The following is a 24,059-nucleotide window of genomic DNA, read 5'->3' on the forward strand; positions in this document are numbered from 1 at the left end:
TATGTTAATGTAATGCGTAGTGTCTATGGATGTGTCAGGGAGGTCCTAGGCCTTGTTTATGAGGTCAGCTGCAGACGGGAAGAATCTGTTCCTGTAGCGTGAGGTTTTGGTCCTGATGGACCGTAGCCTCCTGCCAGAGGGGAGAGTCTCAAAGAGATTGTGTCCTGTGTTGGACATCCACACTACATTCACGCCATTGGAATTTACACAACTCATCCCCTACTTCGATTCTGTCTATCTGGGCCTCCTGCTCTAACCTCAGATTGTCTTCATCATGCACTTCTTATAGTGGAGTTAATGTTGGCTTGCTACTAACCCAGTCAGGCTTGAATCAGTCAGTTGGCCTGCTATGGACTATGTGTCCCCATGCAGCACTGGTGCTTTTTTAAATGTTTGCTCGTTGACTGGTAAAGGCAATATGCTCAGAGATGTTATTATTGACAATAAATTGGACATGCTCTTCTTAACCGAAACTTGGCAAACAGCACAATAATTACATGGAAATCAACCTGATGATACCGGAGGGCTACACATTCCTTGCTAAGCCCCGACTCCAAGGCAGGGGCAATTGCTTAGTGGTTGTCCACCAACATTAAATCAACTATTGTTGATTTTCATGAAACCTTATCATTTGAATATATCTGTATTAGACTGTTACGTCAAAACCCTGTTGCTTGTAATTCTATTCTTTAGACCACCCAATAGACACCCAAACTTTCTTTCTGGCTTCAGTGAATTGCTTACTCTAGCCTGTGCATCACATAAAACAGTGATAATGGAGATTTCAATATCAACTGCTTCTAATTATTTTATTTATATACTTGATTGTTTCAATTTCAATCAGCATGTACATTTTCAAACTCATTATCATGGCCACTCTTTGGATTTGGCATGTTCCTCTGGGTTTAACCATCTTTCTGTGTTGGGAACTTTGGATGGTTTTTCTGATCATAAGCTCATTAAGTTTGGCTGCAGCTGTTATCTCTTTAAGTCTTGTAGCAAATTGTATATCGTATTTTGATATAAATTCTATCAATCTGTCATCTTTCACTGATTCTACCTGCAATGCTGTACTTCCATCTTCTTTAAACCTTTCCTGCCATGATGAAATTATTACTTTATACAATGCAACAACTACCTCCATCTTAGATTACTATGCACCTGTCAAGTGTAGGCTGGTTCCTTCCTCTTATTCCTCTTCTTAGTATACTCCTGAATTGTGGGTTATGAAATCAATGGGTTGATGTCTGGAATGGTTCCTCAAGAAAACTGGTTAGGCTGTTCTGTGGCTCTCTCTCTGATCATCTTGTCCAATCTGACTCAAGTCTTCTCTTATTACTGCCTGGGAGAAATAATTTTTCTTCCATTATCAATAACTCAATCTGTAAACCTAAAACTCTCTTTTCCATCACTGTCACCACCTGCATCGGTATGTGAATCATTTCTACAGTTTTTCAAAAACAAAACTGACTCAATCTGCGGCCACTTTAACCCTACTGAAGCTACTGATTTTTTTGAATTTAGAGTTCTTTCATATCCATCCTGTCACTCGACTTACTACTTTTCCCCATACCACCCTGTCTTATGTTGCTTTGAGTTGAATAATAAATCACACACTTCAAAGTCCCATTTTGACGCTGCACATACTTCTCCCAAATGTTCTCTTCATGCTACCACTACTCCTATCTCTCTCTTGATTAATACATCACTTTTTCTGGTATTGTTCCAATAGCTTTAAAAACAGCCATTGTTTCCCCTGTACTCAAGAAACCTGGTGCTGATCCATTTGTATTTGAGAATGATAGGCCTATTTCCAACCTTCCATTTGTGGCCAAGATCTTTGAGAGAGTGGTTGCTTCCCAAATTCAGGAACACCTGTAGTCTAACAATCACTTCGAGCCCTATCAGTCAGGTTTTCGCCCACTACACAGCACGGAAACAGCTCTATTAAGAGTAGCAAATTACCTTGTCATTTCTGCAGACACAGGTTAACTCAACATTCTTCTTCTACTCGATCTTAGCTCAGCTTTTGACACTGACTCTATCTGCTATAGGCATCTCCAGCACTAAACATTGGTTCGTATCTGTGGCAGGGCGGAGGGCGGGGCTGGGTCGTGATCCTACACACCCGGTCCCGTATTAGGCTAATTAAGCCACCGTGAGGGATAAAGGTGGACTGCAGGGGATCGTGCGGGAGAGAGAGATCGTTAACGGACATGTCCGTCATGTCTGTGTTTATGTTGTCTTTTAAGTTTAACATTAAAACTATTATTTATATCGTCAAGTCAGTTCTCGCCTCCTCCTTTCCACTGATCCCTTTACAGTATCCTATGTATAGACCAAATGTAGCCGGGACTACATTTGGTCTATACTTGTGACTTTGATGAAGATGAGATCACATTTTATGACCAATTAATGATAAACAACAAAACAGCCAATTCCAAACGTTTCACATACTTTTTCATGCCACTGTATCTACAGACAGAACGATCCAGTGTAGGTGGTGATTGGTTAGTATGGCAAGTTCACGCAGTCACAGTGATGATTACCTTCTCCATTTCTTAACCTCTAATGATCATGATACTTGCCACAGGCATGGCAGAAGGTACAGGTTCTTTTTTCCTACCACGATTCAATTGACCTTGCCCTTGAGTGGGATGTTGAGTTAAGCATAGAGTTTATCCTTGCGTGAGTGGCGTCCCTTATCGATCACTGAAATTGTGGAATTACACAAGTAAACGTGAAGTGAATGTCTTTTTTAAAAGCCCTAGAATGTTGCTCTAATGCTTTTTCCTTGCTGCAAATATGAGTTTTATGATGTAGCAGATCGAAAATGAAAATCTACCTTATATAGGACTATTGACCCGTTTCAATTTTGTCACTTTTTCCTCACAGTGGCCATGTTTGTGACTGTTAAAAATGTATATGAAAAACATACAAAAAATAAAGTCCCAGGAAAAGTGTATACAGGTCTGAAGTCAGCACAAATTGTGCCAAATTTGACTTTTGCAGGCATTTAAATATATTATATCCATGATTCACTTCTGTACACCGATGAGTCTGATGTGTGACGGGTAAGCACGCCTACTGGTACATCAACTTACACATCTCTCATTCAGAAATTACAAGTCTGAACACACTTTGTTTACATTGTAGTCTGGTGGTGTGATTGAATAAAGTCTGCACTTCATAATCTAGGATGTGTTTTTTATTGACTAACATTAGTTATATGGAGATTTGGTCACAAATGTGGTGGCATGGTGGCATACAGCAACATCACATCAAACAGGTCAGTATGAAAATGGAAATTCTCCACAAGCTCACAAAGTACATTACAGCAGAACTTTCATCTTTCTAAATAAATAATTAAAATATCAATTGATTGGAGGAAAAAGTTGTGATCTGTATTGTTTTATGATGAATTCTAATTTAAAAGAGGATAACAGGTCCATTATATCAAAGCTCATGAATAAATGCACCAATCTATGATCACCACTATCTCAAGGGCACTTAGTGCACTTTTAGTCAATACAAAGCAATAAGCTTGACTTAGTATTCCACTGCTAGTTGTAGAGACACAGGATAATATTAGGAAGAAAGACAAGCCTAAGCTATGTAAGTTCTACAACATAATTTGTCAAAAGGAAGAGCTGCACCTTTCATTTTCAACTGAACTATTCTGTCTTTTATTTTAGCCGATCTATGTGTATCCGTTATTTTGGCATATCTGAGGTTGGAAAAACATGTCATCTTAATTTAAGCCATTTAATCCATATCTAGCTGTCCTTACTGTCAATCTCAGAAAGACTCAATGATACTGAATGTTTCCTCAGGTTCTGTGAGGATGACTTTTCTTATTTTCCCTGTTCAAAGAAAGAGAATGCTTTGATCTTTATGTATATCAATACAAACTCCGAGAGCTGGGACAGCTAAGCTGTTTTGAACTAAGATGTGAAGCTCTCAAGCAAGATAATACAATATACATGAAATCAATGCATCATTCCTTCTTTTAACAGATTAAAAAACATAAAGCCAGCATACGCTTACAAAAAAGCACTTGGCTTTACCATGTGTTACCTGCCTACGTCTTGGGATCTAAATCATGCGCGGTGCAAGGGGTAGGCAGGGCTGGACTTTGAAGAGAAATCGGCCTGGGACTTTACATAGCAACTGGCTCAAAAGTTGAAAGGGGGGATATTCGCAGTCCTTTTCTGCATATTACGCCGCCGTTTTGTGGTCCGTTCTGCATAACACGGCTCATTTTAGCTTAATCGCAGCCCATTCGGCACATTTCGTGGCCGACCCACTGGCCTGCTCGGTTCTCCCGATAGGGGTAGGCTACCGGAGTTTAATTCCTTACCGATGAGTTTTTATCATCTTGAAGTGAAGTAAAAAACCCAAATTCTGTCTTGTTATCAGCTGCTTTCAAGCACTCATGTGTACGTGCGTGCATGTAAGAAGAGCTCTCGCGACTTGCGATTGGGGTTGTGTGTGAATGGTCAAAATGCATGTCTTCGTGAGATATTAAAACCTTGTTGAGTTAGTTGTGTTTCAGATTTTGAAAGGTTTGGTCACCATTCACTTGCATTGTATGAACCTACAGAGCTGAGATATTCTTCTAAAGATCTTCATTAATGTTTCGCAGAAGAAAGAAAGTCATACACATCTGGGATGGCATGAGTGTGAGTAAATCATGAGAGAATTTTATTTTTGTTTGAACTATTTCTTTAAAATTATGACAATCTAAACAAAGAGTGAAATAATCACACACTATTACAGTATTAATTGTTTGATTAATTGATTGACATCAAGTATTATTTTCATTTTATATAACACTTTTACTATTACACGTTTTATCAAAGGTTAGTGTTTTTAGTTACCAAAGACACAAAAGTGTCAGTGAAGAGCATGCTTGAGATTTAATAAGAGACATGCGATGTGTGAAGAAAATGTTAATTTTGGACAGAATATTTTATAGTGAGAAATTTTTAAACAAACTGTAATTGAGTAAAAACTGAAAAGTGAGAAAATATTATTTTATTATTTCAATTAATTTATTTTATTTATTTATTGTATACAAATGAATTTGAAAAATGTATATTATTATAAAACGCTAGCTATGAAAATTACCTTAGCAGGCAAAGAAGCCTGGGATTTATTCCCAAAAAATTTTAAAACATAACTTCCATCACATAAATAATTTGAGATGAGGTGAAAATGTTCATGCTGTTTCTTAAAAAATGACCCCTCAGTTGAAAAAACTCAATTTACTGTACAATGGTACTGAGTGATTACCATATTCATATTATACCATGATATTTACATGGTATTCCAAGGCACCTACTGCCCATAAACAAAACAAAATAAGTCCAAAAACATGGTAATGCTATAGTATAGTATAGAATATCCTATAGTCTTATTTGATTTCTATACTCTTAAAAACCTGTATTTAGGTCCTCATCTCTGATGATAAGCTGGTTATTCATCATAGTCTTCTGCTGAGGCAGAACAATTTTGTCAGCTTATTCTCAGGTTTTGAGGAGATTGAGATTTAATTTTCTTTGCTATGACCCTGAAGGCTGACAGATTAGACGTTGGTCCCACAGGTGACATACGCTCTTATTTGAATTGCCACTTCACCACCCTCATCTTTGAATGTTAAAATAGAGCTGTCTGGACAGGGTGATCCACTGTGTGGCATCTGAAAGAGTGGGCTGTTCTTCTCAAGATTGTGCAATTAGTGAGGAGTCATTTGGGTCAATTTACCCGCTTTCTCCTCAGCATGGTCACGGTGTCTACAACACTATAATAAAGTGCAATCTGTACCCAAGCTGACTTTCTCATTAGGGAGCAATGTCTGTAGATAATGCTCACAATTGAAAGGACCTGGCTGGCTCCACAGAGCCATATGGGTGACAACAGTTAGCGGTATCCTAGCAGTAATGATAAAGGAAAAGCTATGAGCGACAGCCGACACATGGCATGCAGTGACATTATCAAAATGTCAAAGATGTATTTTTTTACTTTTAATGAAGAAAAATAAATGATAATCAACAGAAACTTTGTGGTCCAGTTTAGTAATTTACCGGAAGGGAAGACAGGTGATTGAGTTGCTATAGAAATGTTAAAAGCAACAAATTAAAAAGAAAGGTTATTAAAAGGTTCTACAACAAATAACCTTATCATAAAGAACCATGTTTGCTAGGGTTCTTGAACTGGCAATTAGCAATCATTTTTGTCATTCCTCGGCCAATAAACAATTATCGAGATAAATATAGAATATCATCAACGTGCTGAAAATATTGAGATATAGTGTCTGTTCCAAAACCTATTGAGCTTCCATCAGAAGCAGCACTTTAAGTGATTACAGGCGTGATCCCGACATGAAGGCTGATCCAAAAGGTAGATATCTTAATTATGCTGCCTTCTAAGATATCTTGTTTTGGCCAAATGCTAAGGTAGTATCGCATGTATCCTTCCCTGGATAGGCGATCCCAGAGTGCACAGCAATGAGCTCGGTGGAAAAATAAATCCAACATGGCGGAGAAAGCGAGCAAAATATTGGTTATAAATACTATTAAGCACTATTTGAATGACGTGTGGAGCGTCTACATAGAGCATTCCAAATCGCACTCTTATGAGGGTCCATTTAAGTAAAGATGCTTCCATAGAAGACAGCTGCCTATGTAGGCAGGAGACAGCGAGGCAGCTCACAATGTTTTGGAACAGACCCAACATTTTTGGAGCCATATTGCCCCGCCCTAGTTGGACGGCAAAACGCTCAAGAGGGAGTCTACAATAGGCTTTCTATTTATGACCTGCAGACAAAACCACTAAATGCAAAGATAATTTAGAACCTGAGGCATACAGTGTCAGGGAAACCTAATAATTCAATACTCTTTTCTTAGGTTTACTCTTTCCAGGGAAAATATTTCTTCCTTTTTAAAGCTGATTAGTATTCCTTCACCATCACTTTAATCCAATGAGTGCAGCCGCTAATTAAGCACACAGAAGGGCGAGATTAAAGAAAGAATGTTGAGAAGCCATACAGGGGTAATTATTAACACTATGAGCCCCACAGTGACAGACAGCTACAGTCCAATGAGAGAGAAGAAAAAAACTAAATGCATGTTTTGTTCCATTTTCATAGCAAGCTGTTACAGCATTATAACGCAACAGTAAGGTTTCGGGAGTAAAAATGTCTCAATAGATAAATTGATTTTGAATGTTTATTTCTATGTTATAACCTTTCAAGACAGAGTTATTATGAGTTCTAAGGTTATTAACTCTTTAAGCTCTGAAGGTGTTTTTAAAGATTTCCTGATTCAGGTGGCATATCCAAAATTTGGTATAATTTTTTAATTATATAGATTGATTCATTCTGAGACTCTCAGCCTAAGCAACTGCTGAAAAAAATAAAAAAAATCTTATTTTTCTGATTTGACATTATTTATCTCTTGGTGTACATAAGGTGGCTCTAAAAAATGTTTTGTTCCCAATCATGTCAACTGTATCTGAGAAAAATGTTGTGTTGATACAACAAAGCTATCAAAAGTAATAGCAGTACAAAAATAATACTGTATATTATAGTGTCCAAAAATGTCTCCATGTGTCCAAATCTATAGAAGACGGATCCCGCCACATAATAAAAAAAATAAAAGAGCTAATTCTGGCTTTTCAGCTCACAATGGTGATTTTATCCAACCAGTTGCGACTTTATATCTCGCAATTGATAAATAAGTCGCAATTACGTGATACACCGGCCAGCCACAGTATTACAACCGCCTGCCAAGTATCGTGTAGCTCCCCCTAGTGTCGCCAAAACAGCTCTGACCAGCTTTTGACGCATGGACTCCACAAGACCTTTGAAAGTGTCCTGTGGTATCTGGCACAAAGACGTTAGCAGCAGATCCTTTTGGTAAGTACTAACCACTGCCGTTTTCCACAAGACCTGCCGTTTTGGAGATGCTCTGACCCAGTCGTCTAGACATCACAATTTGTGTCTTTGTCAAAGTCACTCAGATCCTTACGCTTTCTCATTTTTCCAGCTTCCAACATGTGAAATTCAAGAATTGACTGTTGAATTGACTGCCTAATATATCCCACCCCTTGACAGGTGCTATTGTAACGAGATAATAAATGTTATTGGTTTTAAATGTTGTGGCTGATCAGTGTAAACTCGCAATTGCAAAATTATTTCTCATAAATGCAAGTTTTAAAGTACAAATTGCGAGAAATAAACTCGCAATTCTATTGATAAAAACTTGTGTAATGTATCAAAAAGTATGTTCCAAGAGGATAGGACTGACAATACTGGTCATATTATTACAATAAGCTCAACTGTATGAAAACACTATTCAATTATCTTAGAAAAACATTCAGAAAAATGTTATTTTCACAATCCGAAGGTTGTAGTATGTTCCCAATGGATAGACTGACTTAACACAGGTGAGATTATTTATGTATTTCTAATTATATGAATACAGTATTCAGCTATTTTATGTAAAATAAAACAAAATCACGATTGTAGCTCCTGGTTGGATGCATAACTCACTACAGGTCTTTTTTTTCCCAATATAACTAAATATACATACAGAGTCTTCAATTATTTTAAATAAAAATTATCTAAAAATCAACAAAATTGTATTTCACATTCCAAAGGTTGCAGTTGGCTCCTAGTGGGGTGCATGACTTACAACATGTTTTATTTTTCCAATATGTCTAATAATACTTATACAGTATTCAATTATTTAAGAAAAGAAATCACTAAAATTAATCTAAATAATATTTTCACATTCCAAAGTTTGTTGTAGGTTCCCAGTGGATAGACTGACTTACTAGAGATGTTTGTCTAATATGTCTAAACTTCAATTATTTAAGAAAATAAATCACTACAATTCACCAAAAGCATACTTTCACATTTAAATGGTTGTAGTAGGCTCTTGGGGTGGATGCATGACAGGATATACAATCTTTTATTATTTTTGATATAGGGAACCTAAATTAAACCTAAATATTACCTGTAGAGAGTCAGTCTATCCACTGGGAGCGTACTACATCCATTGGAATGTGAAAATATGATATAAGTGAAATTAAGTGAAATAAGTGAAATTGAGTGAATAATATATAGGTATAATTGGAGATATTGGAAAAATAAGACCTGTAGTTAGTCATATAGCACACTGGAAACAACCTTTGGAATGTGAAAATAACATACTGGAGAATTTTAGTGATATTATTCCTAAAATAATTGAAAGCTTTACATATAATTGCACATAATGGGAAAATAGGGCATATAGTAAGTCAGTCTCCACTGGCAGCATACTACAACCTTCAGAATCTTAAATTGTGTTTTCACAGTTCTATAACTTATATATAATAGGCATAAGGCAGTTGATTGAATGCTTGGACGCGTCAATGTTTTAGCGCAGTGGGCAGAATTTTCAGACGGTCCCTTACGTATGCCAATGGAAGTGCATCAGAGCGTATGCAGGCTTTTATTCTGTAGCTACAACAAACTTTGACGGTTTTAAGTCAAATGATTTATGCCCGCTTTAACTTAATTGTGATAATGATATATTTGTATCAAGAGAACCCGGATGAGAGAAACCGAATATCCAGCGAATATATGCTCAGACATGCTGAGTGTGTTCCATTCAGCAGTGATTATCCCTATGCCCTATTCCCTTCAAAGACTCTACCATGCACTGTGCAAGCTTTGGAGGGCTAAAAGGTGTTGGGATTAACAATAAGTGTAATTCGTAAAAAAAAAATTATTAGAAACTCTGTTTGAAGCAATCTTACAGCATGACTCTCATGACTGTTCTCCCTTAAAAGAGCCCTTCGGAGGGTGATTTGTCCCATTTGGAATGCAGGGAAAGATGAGAAATGTCACTTATAAAGTAAAAAATGCAAAAATAAAGTTGCAATTACATGATATAAACTCGCAATTGCCTGATAAAAACTCACAATTGTGACTTTATATTTCACAATTGCGAATTATTAAGTCGTAATTGCGAGAAACATTCACAATTCCGAGTCCTTATCACGCAGTTGCAAATTTATTCCACGAAATTGAGAGATTATATCTCATGTTTGCAGGTTTCTATCGCGTAACTGCGACATTATGTCTTGCAATTGCGTGAAATTTCAGAATTAGCTCTTTTATTTATTTATTTCTATTGTTTTGCGGAATCAGTCTTCTATAAAAAGCCTCTCCAAACAAATAAAACTAAATAATTGTACATAAGAACTAATTACACATGCAAACACAAAAATGAAAAAAGTAAGCATAACATGGAGATATGATTTTAGTAATGAGATTTCACAGAATGAGTATCTTTTGACTCAATGAGTCTGCATCACTGAGTCTGTCATTTACATGGCACCATCTCCTGGTGGTCATATGTAATCTGTGCTTCGTGTGGATAATCTAATTATCTATGCAGCAGATTACCTTGTGTGTGGGCTCGTTTGAAAGAGCCCACACACAAGGTATGACCTCCTCTAAGTAATTGTATATTACATTTTATGTTACATCTATTTTTCATAAAGTTATAAGCAAAAATGCCGCAAATAAACAACACTAACATAATTGTCAAAGACATACTTAGCTATTACTCACTACATTTTTATGGTTGTATTCTACTCTTTGAGAGCTTTCCAACAATATATGACACATGGCTATTTGATGAGAACGATGCTATCGGGAAGACACGCAGGCTTGAGTGAAGTTTAAGATGCCATTTATTTGATAAATATAAAACAGAAAGTAATGTCTCTCTCTTTGGCGTAGGCCCCGTCCGGCAGTCTGAGGGAGTTGTACCCGGAACCGTCATGTCCTGCCGGAGATAGGAGGCAGGGGCGAGGAGCCTACCCCCATGCGGGACAGGGCTCAACCGGTGGTGGTGGGGTGGTGGAGGTTGCAGTGTTAGCACACCGAAACAGCAATGTGATGATTGTGAGCAGACTTATAAAGCAATTACATGTGATTGGCTAGGAATTACCCAGCTAATGATGTGATGATGTAGAGCTGCTAGTCTTCCCGCTAGAACTACGCTGCGCTTCCATTGATTGCAATAAAATGTACAGTGCATTTTTTTTTATGCATAAATGATCAAAACAGAACACTTCTGATCTGTCTGCAAATTTCAAAGCACTTGTTCAGTTTTAGTCATAATGCCTGCATGCATTGGAAAGTAAAGCTTACAAGCTTTCAAACGATACCTATTTCGTGCTGGTCAAGACTGTAGTTATTCATATTTTGACAATTTTGTTTTTCTCGTGGCGGGCCCATCTTAAGAGCTTAAATGGTTAAATAATGATATACGCTCCTGACAGCATTATTTTAACTTAATTAAAAAAAGCTGAATTCTCTATGCAGACCTACAATTCTACAGAACACAAATTGAGATATTTAGTAGAATGATAGGGATCGGAATTCTAACATTCTGCGTAACATATCATTTTGTGTTCCACAGAAGAATGCGATACTGGTTTTAAACAACAATGATAATGAGTAAATGACGTCAGAATTTTCATTTTTGGCTTAACTATCCCTTTAAGTAGTTGCGTTGTGTATCAACCTACCATTATTGCTGTTGTCGTCTACCAGTACGATCTCTTTGAGCAGGTGGCGAGGGGTTCGGTTCATGGCTGAATGGATGGAGCGCACAATTACCGAGAGGGCCTCATTCACAAAGATGAACACTATACTGACCTGCGGCAAGTTGGACGGGTAAGAAATGTTTTTGCACCTGCAGGAACAGATGGGGAAAAAGGAGCACAAATGTTAATGTTCGGAAATATGGGGTCGAGAGTGAGGACCCTTTTGCAAATGCAAGGGCCTTTCTCGATGACAAGGCAATGTTTTGATGTTCTCGGCAGGTACACATTCTGATTTCACTCCACTGAGAGAGAAAAGAACAGATGTGATCTAATGTGAAGAAGTTCTTCATGTTGCTGCCAGCAAGACTGTACTTACAGGTTATGGAGTAATTATGTTTTTCACAAACACCTCTTTCCTAGCTTGTCAAAATAGAGTTGTTTGGTTTAAACTGTATGTTGTCGTGAGTTCAATCCATAAAAGATTGAGGAAATACAGCAACATCTAAAGCTTTGCAGTACAGTGTACGCACTTTATAATGAACAGGATCCACTCACAAAAATGTACCATGGTATTTTGGACATGGTACCATGGTTACATCACATTACATTACATTACAGACCCTATAAAATCGAAAACGAACACTCACCCCTCAGGTCTGTAGTCTGGGATGGGCCTGTCCATGGAGAGGCGGTCGCTGAGGTAACCATTGTAGCCGTAATACTGAAACATCTTGAGGGCCACTCTGCGGCTCTCGGGCCCCAGGTCCTGGCCCCAGTGGTTGAACAAGGACGAGTCAGAAAAAGATCGATCTACCTGATTGTCATCTCCTTTCAGCGGGGACTCTGTGAGAGTCAGACAGAAAGAGACGGTTGTCATTCCCCTGATAATGAAACTTTTGTAGAACAGAGGCTACTTCATTATTCAGCCGGGATGTTCAAATTTAAACATAACTACTATATATTTATAGATTCTTGATATGAGAAGTAATATTTATTAAGTGTGTTAATCTAGTGGAAAACTAACCATCCCAAGAGAAAAGACTACGACAGAGGACAAAACTATTATTTGAAATCCAAAAATGATGCTGTAGAACACTGATCTAAATTTGAGTGGTTTAATCCATGTCTTCTGAAGCAATACGATCACTGTGGGTGAGAAACAGACCAAAATGTAAGTAATTCTTCACTAGAAATCTTAACATCCACAGTCTTCTTGATGCGTTCGTGAGAGAAGCTCATTCACATTTAGTGAATAAGTACTTAATAAGGACCCATAGCGATCGTTTCACTTCAGAAGGCTTGTATTAAACAACTTGAGTCATGCAGATTACCTATATGCTCCCTTTGTGTCCTTTTTGGAGCTTGAAACTCATAAAGCCTTTAAAATATCTTTGTTTGTGGTACGCTAAGCAAGAAAATCACACAAGTTTGAGACGGTATTAGAATGATACATTTTGGGTGGACCATTACATTTAAAGGGATAATTCAACCAGAAACGAATATTCTCTCATCATTTACTCACCGTCATGCCATCCCAGATGTGTATGACTTCCTTTCTTCTGCTGAACACAAATGAATATTTATAGAAGAATATTCAATCTCTGTAGGTTCATACAAAGCAAGTGACCAACATTTTGGTGCTTCAAAATGCACAAAGGCAGCATGAAAGTAATCCATAAGACTACACTGGTTTAATCCATGTCTTCAGAAGTGATATGATAGGTGTGGGTGAGAAACAGATCAATATTTAAGTAATTTTTTACAATAAATTCTCCTCCCTGTCCAGTAGGTGGCGATGTGCATGAAGAATGCGAATCACCAAAAACTAAAGAAGAAGAATGTGGAAGTGAAAGTGGAGACTTAAAGTAAAAAATACTTAAATATGTATCTGTTTTTCACCCACACCTATCATATCTTCTGAAGATATGGATTTAACTACTGGAGTCTTATGGATTACTTTCATGCTGCTTTATTTCCTTTTATGAGCTTCAAAATTTTGGATCCCATTCAATTGCATTGTATGGACCAACAGAGCTGAAATATTCTGTGTTCAGCAAAAGAAAGAAAGTCAAACATCTGGGATGGCATGGGGGTTAGTAAATGATGAGAGAACTTTTATTTTTGGGTGAACTATCCCTTTAAGAATTAAAAAAAAGAAAAAGTATTTTGCACATAATAAGAGTGTTTACCAACGAAGACAATATTACATAATTCACCTAGTGTGTATAAAGCTCTGTTTTGCTGTTTACTCTGAATGTCGCTTTTATTGATCTTGATTTCTGACTGTCTGTGGAGACATTTCCATGTCTAACAGCACTAACAGGCAGTTTGTAGATATAATATAGAAATCAGAGCTGCACTGATGTAATTGGACTAATACCATGTACTTCCTTAATAGTAACTATATTAAAGATGAATGAACTATTTAAGTAAACATGAAAGAATCCAACATTTCATTTATGTAAAGCATCATTATGTCTCTAGTCAGTCAGTCTCTCACAAGAAAAACGGAGCTGAAAAATTGCTTTCGACATAAAACACAAGCAAATATTTTCAAGCAGTGAAATACTTCTAAAGCAGAGCCAGTGTGTTGAAAGCGTTGGTCACACTTTACATGTGGTGTCTTTAACTACTATGTACTAACATTAAAATACATACAATACAATGTGCTGACTGTGTTTTGTTCTACAAAATTCTCACAAGATTCACATTTGCTGATGGTTTGAGGTTTAGATTAGGGTTAGGGTTGGTGTAGGGTTAGGATTAGGATTAAGGGTAAGGTTAACAGTGTAACTACAGATGTAAATAAATGTAGGTACTTTAAATGTAAGTACAATAAAACAACACTATGTACATAATAAGTACATTGTATCAAATGCTTAAGTACATAGTAGTTTAAAACACCTAATGTAAAGTGGGTCTGGGCTATCCTATTAAAAATGGCAAACCACTATGACTGCAACAAAAAATATATATATTTTATGTGACACTAACCCCATTTGAGTGCCATCAAAAAGTATTTGCATATCTCTGGACCTAGCCCTATTTAAAGTAAAATATTACTGAATAAATAATACATTCATTATTTTCAGCATCCCAAAATTCACACAGGCCTCTTATAACAATGTTCATATCTCAATTAATGCCAACAAAGCAACTAAGCCCTCCTTTAAAAGACAGCCCTTATTCAAGATTTGTACTTGATATCTAGAATATGGCAGGCTATGAGAACCAGTACACTTTAAGATACACTGAATGAGGAAGTGCCATTATTGCGAGCCACAGCACCACAACCTGGACCTGTGTGAAAACATGCCTGCAGATTCCCAAGTCAGAAATCTGATATGGAGGGGGTCAGCCTGGGTCAGTGACTGAATCAAATATGGTTCTGTTGGATGCTGACTAGCGAGGGGGCTAACACTAAAACAGTAGTCCTGATTAAACATTGGAGCCATGCTGCTAACAAACCAAGCTTTCAGGTCTAGACTGCCACATGCTTTAGCATCAGTGCAGGAATGTGATTTATTGAGCCATCGGCACAAACAGGCAACATATAGACTGCTGAGATGAAATATCGATATATAAAGATTTATGTCCTCTTGCTGGTAGAAAAGGAATTCTGTGAGGCTCTGTGCAATTTCTTTATCTCGCTTTTTATGGTTTTCAATATGACAGACTTTTAATAAGATTCTTTTCAAGCAGCCTGAAATTAAAGGGCTGGATGCTGGCAGTCAAGACCCATTTACACCTAGTCATGCGTCTTGATCAATCGAATTGCTATCCGATTAGGCAGGAATGTTGAATTTGCACTAGGCAACATAAAAGTGTCTCTGCAAAATGGATATAAATCCATTCTAATGCATCTCTAATGCATCTTGATGACATTTACACTTTGTTTTTCATTAACGGCTATCCAATCAGTGAAGTCGCCAAGAGTAAATACCTCCCTAAATACCAGTTCCAGAACATGACATCCAACCTGCTTAATAATCTGTGATGTATGTGTAAAGAGAGCACATTGGAAGTCTATTTAAACATATAAAGGATATAATAGTATTATGGCTCACATTTAATGTAGGTGCCATACACATTAGCAGCTAAACATTTGGACACAAACAGAATTGGAGTTCCCATGTATGTTGGTTGATTAAAGACCCATTGAAATCAAAATTAAAGTTTTGCTTCTTTTAGTCCATGTCTATTAGCTTTAAGGTAATCTATATGCTAATGTGCTTCTTAACACTGATGACATTTGTTTTCAGAAAACACAAACTTTTAAAATCTTCTGGCTAAACAGACCCAGGCAAAATCACATCACATAGAGATTGAGAAAGTTTGTCCAATCAATTGGTTTTTTAGAACGAAACACACCCTCCCCATGCAATTGATCAGCACACATGGCTGTGTTTTAACCCATGCTGATGATACCTTCGCATTACATTTTAAAGGGAGCACAAACCATGCTGTAGGGACGTTCCAAACAGAATTGGCAAGTGAGTTGTAAATTACCGTTATCAAGCCCTGTTTCAGCCCTCTGAAGCTCTAACAGTGGAAGGTAGCCTTTTAAGGGTATAGGGCATTGGGATGATCACTTCTGGATGGAGTGCACATGTGGGAGTTACATGCGAGGAAAGTTGCTGGAGTTTATTTATATGCCTAATGCAGGTGTGTTTTGGGATGTACAGTACGAGTACGTTTTCTTTATTTGTACTGTATTGTAGGGGTGGGTGATATGACCAAAATTCGATATCACGGTATAAGTAATTTAATACCACAATAACAGTTGTTTATAATTTCTTTTTTTTATTTTGATCAAAAAACGTTTTTTATTAAATATCCATGCGACAGAAGTCGGTGATAAGCAAAACAATTATATCAATATTCTTTTTTGCATTTTGTATTTTTTTTATCCCCTTTTCTCCCCAATTTGTAATGCCCAATTCCCACTACTTCGTAGGTCCTCTTGGTGGTGCGGTTACTCGCCTCAATCCGGGTGGCGGAGGACAAGTCTCAGTTGCCTCCGTTTCTGAGACGTCAATCCGCGAATCTCATCACGTGGCTCGTTGTGTATGACATCGCGGAAACTCCCAGCATGTAGAGTCTCATGCTACACTCCAACTCCAACTTACCACCTGCCACATTGAGAGCGAGAACCACTAATCTCGACCACGAGTAGGTTACCCCATGTGACTCTACCCCCCTTAGCAACCGGGCCAATTTGGTTGCTTAGGAGACCTGGCTTGAGTCACTCAGCACACCTTGGATTCGAACTCGCGACTCCAGGGGTAGTAGACAGTGTTAATACTCGCTGAGCTACCCAGGCCTCCCATATATCGATATTCTTAAAAGTTTTGGTTGATAAAGATCAACATAAGGATATAAGCCTATAGCTTTCCTCATAGGGCTATAAAAAAAAACTCTCAATCAATAAATAATTATTAAAATAAGATTCTGGAGCAAACCCCTCCATTAGGTATTTGTTTTGAATGTAGCCTTCCGCTGCAAACATTTTAGGCAACTATATAGCCTACTAGATATAAATGCACGATTGACTTAGGTGTCAATTATTTGATAATTTCTGAGGGAATTTACTCCGTGTGATTGCTTCTCTCTCTGAGTTTGTGGGGGTCAAGATGCGGGTAGGAAAGCTTGACGGCATCAGCAACACTTTAAAGAGCACCAGGGCTTTTAGAGGAGGGTCCATTTCACACCACGTAGAATGCGTTTTTATCAACAAGCTCTTCCTCATTTTCTCTCAGAATGTAAAGGGATAAGAACCTGATGCATGCTCTCTCTCCCCCCACGCGCACGTGTCAGAAAGACCGCCCGCTTTCATCCATGCATGTGAGAAAACGGCACCTTTAAATGCAAAAAAATTAATTCCTTCTGAGTTTGAGTTGATTTGAAGTCGTCCCACATTCTGCGTTCGTCTCACGCTGTCAGTCACATGTGCACCCAGGAGAAGAGCACACAGATATTTACATAACGTGATATAGAGGGTAGATGGAGTGGTGGTGGTGTAGTGGGCTAAAAGCACATAATTGGTAATCAGAAGGTCGCTGGTTCGATCCCCAAAACCACCACCATTGTGTTCTTGAGCAAGGCACTTAACCTTGAGCAAGGGACTTAATTGTCCCTGTAATAAGTGTCGCTTTGGATAAAAGCGTCTGCCAAATGCATAAATGTAAATGTAGAAAAATCGGTAGACATTTTATTCCATCTTCATGAAATATATCGCCATAAGCCCCTATAGTGATTCATAATATTTATATATTTTGATCTTTTACTCGCTTGTTTCTCATTCATCTGCATTTGACTTGCACAACGGCTCCACTCATCTTAAGTAAAGACCGCAATGCACTATGTTTGTTTGTGGTTTGGTTATGAAGTAACATGATCAGTTAGATCAGGGGTGTCAAACTAGGTTCCTGGAGGGCCACAGTCCAGCAGAGTTTACCTCCAACCCTAAATAAATACACCTGAAGCAACTAATCAAGGTCTTCAGGAGTGCTTGAAGATTACAAGGAGGCATTTTGGAGCAGGGCTGGAACTAAACTCTACAGGGATGTGGCCCTCCAGGAACTGAGTTCGGTTCTCAAGTCAGTGGAAAAGCAGTCAGGCTCTGAATTGAGATCGCTTCTCAGCTTCCCCAGTTGAACATGCTCTTGCATGAGAAGCAGTTAGGGTATGTGTATGTGGCTTTGCTGGGCGCAGCAATATAAACAAAAGCCTGTTGGCTGTTTTAAAAAAAGGCATGAGCCATTTAACATGTCCCGACCCAACATCCTGTTGCAGTAGAAAATACGTCAACAGGCCAAAGAAAACTATGCTTGTCAAGACACTTTAGAAGGACTTTAAAGGAAAACTTCAGTTTTGTAAAGAAATAAAACTAATTTCAAGCTAATTCAGTTAAATGTGTCCCAACTTTTGATTGGTAATGTAGCCTTTATCAGTCTGAACTCTCAAATTGCAAGGTAACCACTGCAGTCAATGTCAATAGCAGTCAAATAAAACAAATAACAGTCAGATAGTGTCATTTGGTAAATGCACAATTTAATGGATATTCATACATTTCCTCAGAGCAGAGAAATTGATTTGATAACCAAAATAATAGATGATTGGCCTTGTTCTGAGAAAAACGCTACGTGCCATGAAACTAGAAGTAGCATTAAGACGATGTCTTATAAAGATGCATTTCACCTGCATTATATACTCAGTCTTGCGCTGTGTAGTATGATAACACATTCAGAAAATATAAGGTTTGAGGGCATTCAAGCTGCATTATAAAGACTTAATGGACATTCTTGTCGACGTATTTGATGCCAGCATCCACTGCCGAAACAAATAAACAGATATGAGGTTGTTGAATCAACATACAATATATCTCAAAAATTGCATTGATGTGTTCTACATCCTCTTGACCTTTGGAGTTCATTCCTTCAAGATAGCTTGGCAAGACTGGTCCTCACATGAACGCAAGTCCAATCTTTGTGTTCTTGACATTGAGACACCGATTGAGTTTCTTATTTATGGAAATAAATACATTATTGGACAAAAGTTACTTTAAAAGGAATATTCCGGGTTCAATACAAGTTAAGCTCAATCGACAGCATTTGTAGCATAATGTTGATTACCACAGAAAATATTTTTGACTCGTTCCTTGTTTATTTAAAAATAGTGGTTGCAGCACTTACAATGGAGGTGAATGGGGCCAATCTGTTAACATTAAAATACACACAGTTTCATTATATGTGATAACATGATTTTAGTGTGATAATATAGCTTATAGGGTTTACCGGCGTTGTGTCATCATGGCAACAAAGTTGTAATATATTGGACATAATTTTATACAGATCAGGTCTGTAAGCGATTTTATCACATTTAAATCATGTTAACAAGTATAACGTTTATGTCTTGTGGCTATATTTCTGAAACTGTGTGTATTTGAATGTTTACAGACTGGCCCCATTCACTTACATTTAAAGTGCCTCTCTGAAATTACAATTTTGGTGGGATAACATTGGGGGTATACGTTAAACGACATGTTGAACAAATGGTTTAAGTTGAAAACATATTTATTATGTTTAAGTATTAATATTACGCCAAAAATGATGTCAATTGAGCTTAACATGTATTAAACCTGGAATATTCCTTTAAAATAGTCACTAACCGAGTCATTATATTATTGTGGCAGGGCGGAGGGCGGGGCCGGGTCGTGATCCTACACACCCGGTCCAGTATTAGGCTAATTATGCCTCCGTGAGGGTTAAAGGTCGACTGCAGAGGATCGTGCTGGAGAGAGAGATCGTTTACGGACATGTTCATCATGTCTGTGTTTGTGTCTTCTTTTAAGTTTATCATTAAACTATTATTTATATCGTCAAGCCGGTTCTCAGCTCCTCCTTGCCCATCCTTTAACTGTGTTACACTGGTGCCGAAGCCCAGGAAGGAGGAGGGATACGCCGTAGTAGAGTTCTCGCCACTACCGTCCCCCCCAACGGAGCAGCCGCGGCCATCTGCCGGGGGACGAGGAGCCCAGCCGCCTGAAAGAGGACGATGGCCACCGACCGCGAGGGGAGAAGGGGCTCCTAGCCGACCGCCTGGAGCGGTCAGGGCCGCTGCCAGGGGCGCAGGGTTCGCCTACCGGCCGCTGAAACGCGGCAGGGTTTAAGACCACGAGCGGGGAGGGGCTCAGTGCTGACCGCCTGGAGCGAGAGAACCGCTGCCATGGGCGGGGGAGACCCCTTCTGTTCCCCAAGAACACGGTGGGGCGTTCCGTCCGCCAGAGGCTGGAGGACTGCCTCTAATCCGCCCGGAGAGACGCGGCTGTCGTCCGATAGAGGGTGGAGGAGTGTAAATTTATTAAAACACTTACATTAATTCTTCTGTTAAAAATCATGTATTATTTGAGCTGTATAAGGTTTTTTAAATCGTCATTTTTACAGTCGTTTTAGAGTTTGTTGACATCACATTGTCACAAAATTGGCAATAACGTTACACAGAAAATGTTATCACTAAAATCATGTTAACACGCATATTGTTAATGTCTTGTGGCTATACTTTTAAAGCTATGTGCGTTTTAGCATTTATGGACTGGCCCCATTCACTTCCATTGTAAATGCCTCATTGGAACCCTTTTATTTGCGCATCTTTTAAAGAAAAGGAGGGGCAAATCAAAATTCGTTTTTTGTTGTTGTGATAATCAACCTCATGCCACAAATGCTGTCGATTGAGCTTAACATGTATTGCACCCGGAATATTCCTTTAAGGCATGTTCACACCAACAGTGCAAAGGTGGACGGTATTTATGATAAACAAGATGGGGGCATTCTAATTCAAGAGATTATTTTATTAGACAAACACTTGTTTATGCCGATGTAACAGTGAAATCATGTAGCCAGAGTCATTTCTAAAGCACAAAGAGAAGCAAGTGACCACATTTCAGTGAGAACAGTTTAATTCATTAAGTAATACAGAAGTATAAAAGTACCAAAATTGCCATCATCTAGTGTACTAAAGTAGCAGCATGTCGGGCTACTAATTAAACCCTTCCCTGAGAGGAGAAAGGAAATCACACTGCTTCGGTCAGATGTGGCTTTTGTGGACTTTGTAACCTAGGCAACATGTTGTGGATCGGTCTGCTCAGCATGTTGCCCCAAAGGCTCTTTGTTAAAAGGAATTCAGTCCACAAGCATGTACAGTAGGTCAGCTATCAGAGACATACAGCTTATACTAATGGAAGTGTTTTCACAGACATTTAACAAATCTTTGAAAACAACAAAATTTCATGTTTCAAATATCAGTGTGTGCTGAGTACCTCACAGCAAGTACACATGGAAAGGTCAAGAGCTCTTCCAACATCAATTCTGTATTAAACAGCTAGGAATTCTTGAGGTTAAAGCACTTCACTCAAACAGAACTGATGAAATCGGAGATAATAAACAGCCTTAAATCATGTTTCGCAGCAGCAAAGCTCAGACATCACAAGGCTAAGTCATAAATGAATAATGCTCCCATAGCAACATCAGCAAAATATCAGTACATGAACACAATCATGCCAGCCAGTCGTTTAATCTTTGAAACGAGGACACAGATACAAAGAGCATCAACAAGTGATTTAGAAAGCTGCACATGTTACAGTAGCAGAAGTAAATATGTTCTGGGGTGGCTATTTATAACATCAGTATATGTGGATTAAGATTGCTTTCTGTTTTTGAATAACACTTGGTGTCTATGCAAATCCCTGGGATTACTGCTTCTTTTTTTTTTTTTCTTCAAAGGACTAATTCATCCATAAATGAAATTCTATCATAAATTACTCATGCCAAACCTGCATGCTGTTATAATGAAAAAAATTAGAACTTGTGCCATAAAAAGCTGTAAAAACACCATAAAATAACCACAAATGTATCATAACAATAGTCCATACAGCTCTATATTAACATTTGGCACTATATTCCAAACCATATGATAGCTTGTGTGAGGAACAGACAGAAATTGCCAATTGTATTTCACTGATAATCTTTACCAAAGCTTACATCTATATAAAAAAAATGCAGCATCAACTTCAATGAAACCAGAACAGCATTGGTCATCACATGCTACTAGATAAGAATGAATTCAATTAATTCTGGATCTTTGGGGAGGACAATTTTAAAAGTGAATGACTAAAATGTTTGCCTGTTACTCACATAAACCATTCATTTGGCTTGAAAGGACTTGGAATGTAACACAGGAGGCTTAGGGCCCTATTTTAAGAGCGCTAGAGCCAAGTGTAGCGTTATGCCATAAGTCATACACGCAAAGTCAATAACAGTATTTTCATGCAAGCATGCTCTAAATCTAGGTGCAAGTGGATTTGGCGAAATTGCGTCCTATTATATAGTCCATTCCCTGTCAAGCACCAGTGATATAAACAAAGATAGCACATTCATGAGAAGTTGGTAGTGTAGTGGATTATATACAATGAATTAGAAGAATAAAAAAACAAGTATCTATGCTCTTTTGTGTATTAATTGCATCCCTGTTGAATGTCAGGCATTTTTCTATGACAGTGACTGCTCCTTTTCACACATGGAAAATTGTAATGATTTATGCTTCGTTACATTTTAGAGAATGTAATTATTATTAATAATTTCCATCCACTGACACACAAATCATAGTATTAATTTAACACAGCTAAATGTGCTCAACCTGACCTTCCATATTCAGTGTGATGAACGAAATGGAAGTAATATCTGCCGTGATTTTTAACATCTTTATTTTGACTAATTACCAGGGGGGGAAAGAGTACTGAAAAATCATACTAAAGTAGAAGTACTGTCACTTCCCAAAAAATTTAGTGTGAGTAAAAGTAGCTGTCCTAGAAACTACTCAAGTAAGAGTAAAAGAGTAGTTCATTTAAAAGTACTCACGAGTAGTGAGTATTGAGTACCAAGTGAGTATTGATTGCAAAACCTATGCCCCATTATAAAGAATAAAAGGGAGACATGATAACAGAATTTAAAAAATTAAAGTTATTTTCAATACACTGATCATCATTTTAATTCGTAATGTATGAAACAATTACATTAAAATCAGTTTATGTGTAGGGACTAAATTTACCTTAATGCCGACAGAGCGTTATTGTTGTGCATAAAACATGTTCAAAAAAATGCTAAATAACAGGATCACTTGGCACGGCATGTCCTGCACAATAGAGGAGGTAGAGCAGGCATGGGAAAGGTTGTTTGGTACAGGGGCTACATCACGCTTATAAAGGAATAGTTCACCCAAAAAATTAAAACTCTCTCATCATTTACTCACCCTCATGCCATCCTGGATGTGTATGACTTTCTTCTACAGAACACAAATTAAGATTTTTAGAAGAATATCTCAGCTCTTTTGATCCATACAATGAAAGTGAATTGGGGCTGAAATATTGAAGCTCCACAAATCATATAAATCAGCATAAAAGTAGTCTAATCCATCTGCCTCCACTGAAATGTTAAATCCATGTCTTCAGAAGCGATATGATAGATATGATGAGAAACAGTTAAATATTCTCCCTGCTCAGTAAATCTTCACTTTTACTTTCACTTTCTTCTTGTGTTTTTGGTGATTCACATTCTTCATGCATATCGCCACCTACTGTCCAGAGAGAAGAATTTCTTTCAAAAAAGCACTTAAATATTGAGCTGTTTCTCACCCACACTTGTCCTATCGCTTCTGAAGTCTTGGATTAAACCACCGGAGTTGTATGTATTGCTTTTATGCTGCATTTGTGTTCAGAAGAAAGAAAGTCATACACATCTGGGATGGCATGAGGGTGAGTTAATGATAAGAGAATTTTCATTTTTGAATGAATTATTTTTTAAGTATCACATCATGGGGGTCACATTGTCCTCCTTTTGAGATACAATGTTGCACATTGATTTAGTTCTTGTATCTTTTAAGCCCAGAAATAATTGTGA

General features: G+C 37.9%; 1 protein-coding gene across 1 annotated transcript in view; it reads right to left on the reverse strand.

Annotated features, from left to right (window-relative positions):
* LOC127660236 (polypeptide N-acetylgalactosaminyltransferase 18-like) overlaps positions 1–24,059 on the reverse strand; it is a 129,974-nt gene that overhangs the window by 67,021 nt on the left and 38,894 nt on the right. The window contains exons 2-3 of the mRNA XM_052150371.1: positions 12,255–12,450; positions 11,590–11,756 (exon numbers count right to left, since the gene is read on the reverse strand). Of these exons, the coding sequence (XP_052006331.1) occupies positions 11,590–11,756; positions 12,255–12,450 (363 nt within the window). The remainder of the gene's footprint in view (positions 1–11,589; positions 11,757–12,254; positions 12,451–24,059) is intronic.

Source organism: Xyrauchen texanus, chromosome 2, assembly GCF_025860055.1.
Source record: "Xyrauchen texanus isolate HMW12.3.18 chromosome 2, RBS_HiC_50CHRs, whole genome shotgun sequence".
Taxonomy (NCBI): Eukaryota; Metazoa; Chordata; class Actinopteri; order Cypriniformes; family Catostomidae; genus Xyrauchen; species Xyrauchen texanus.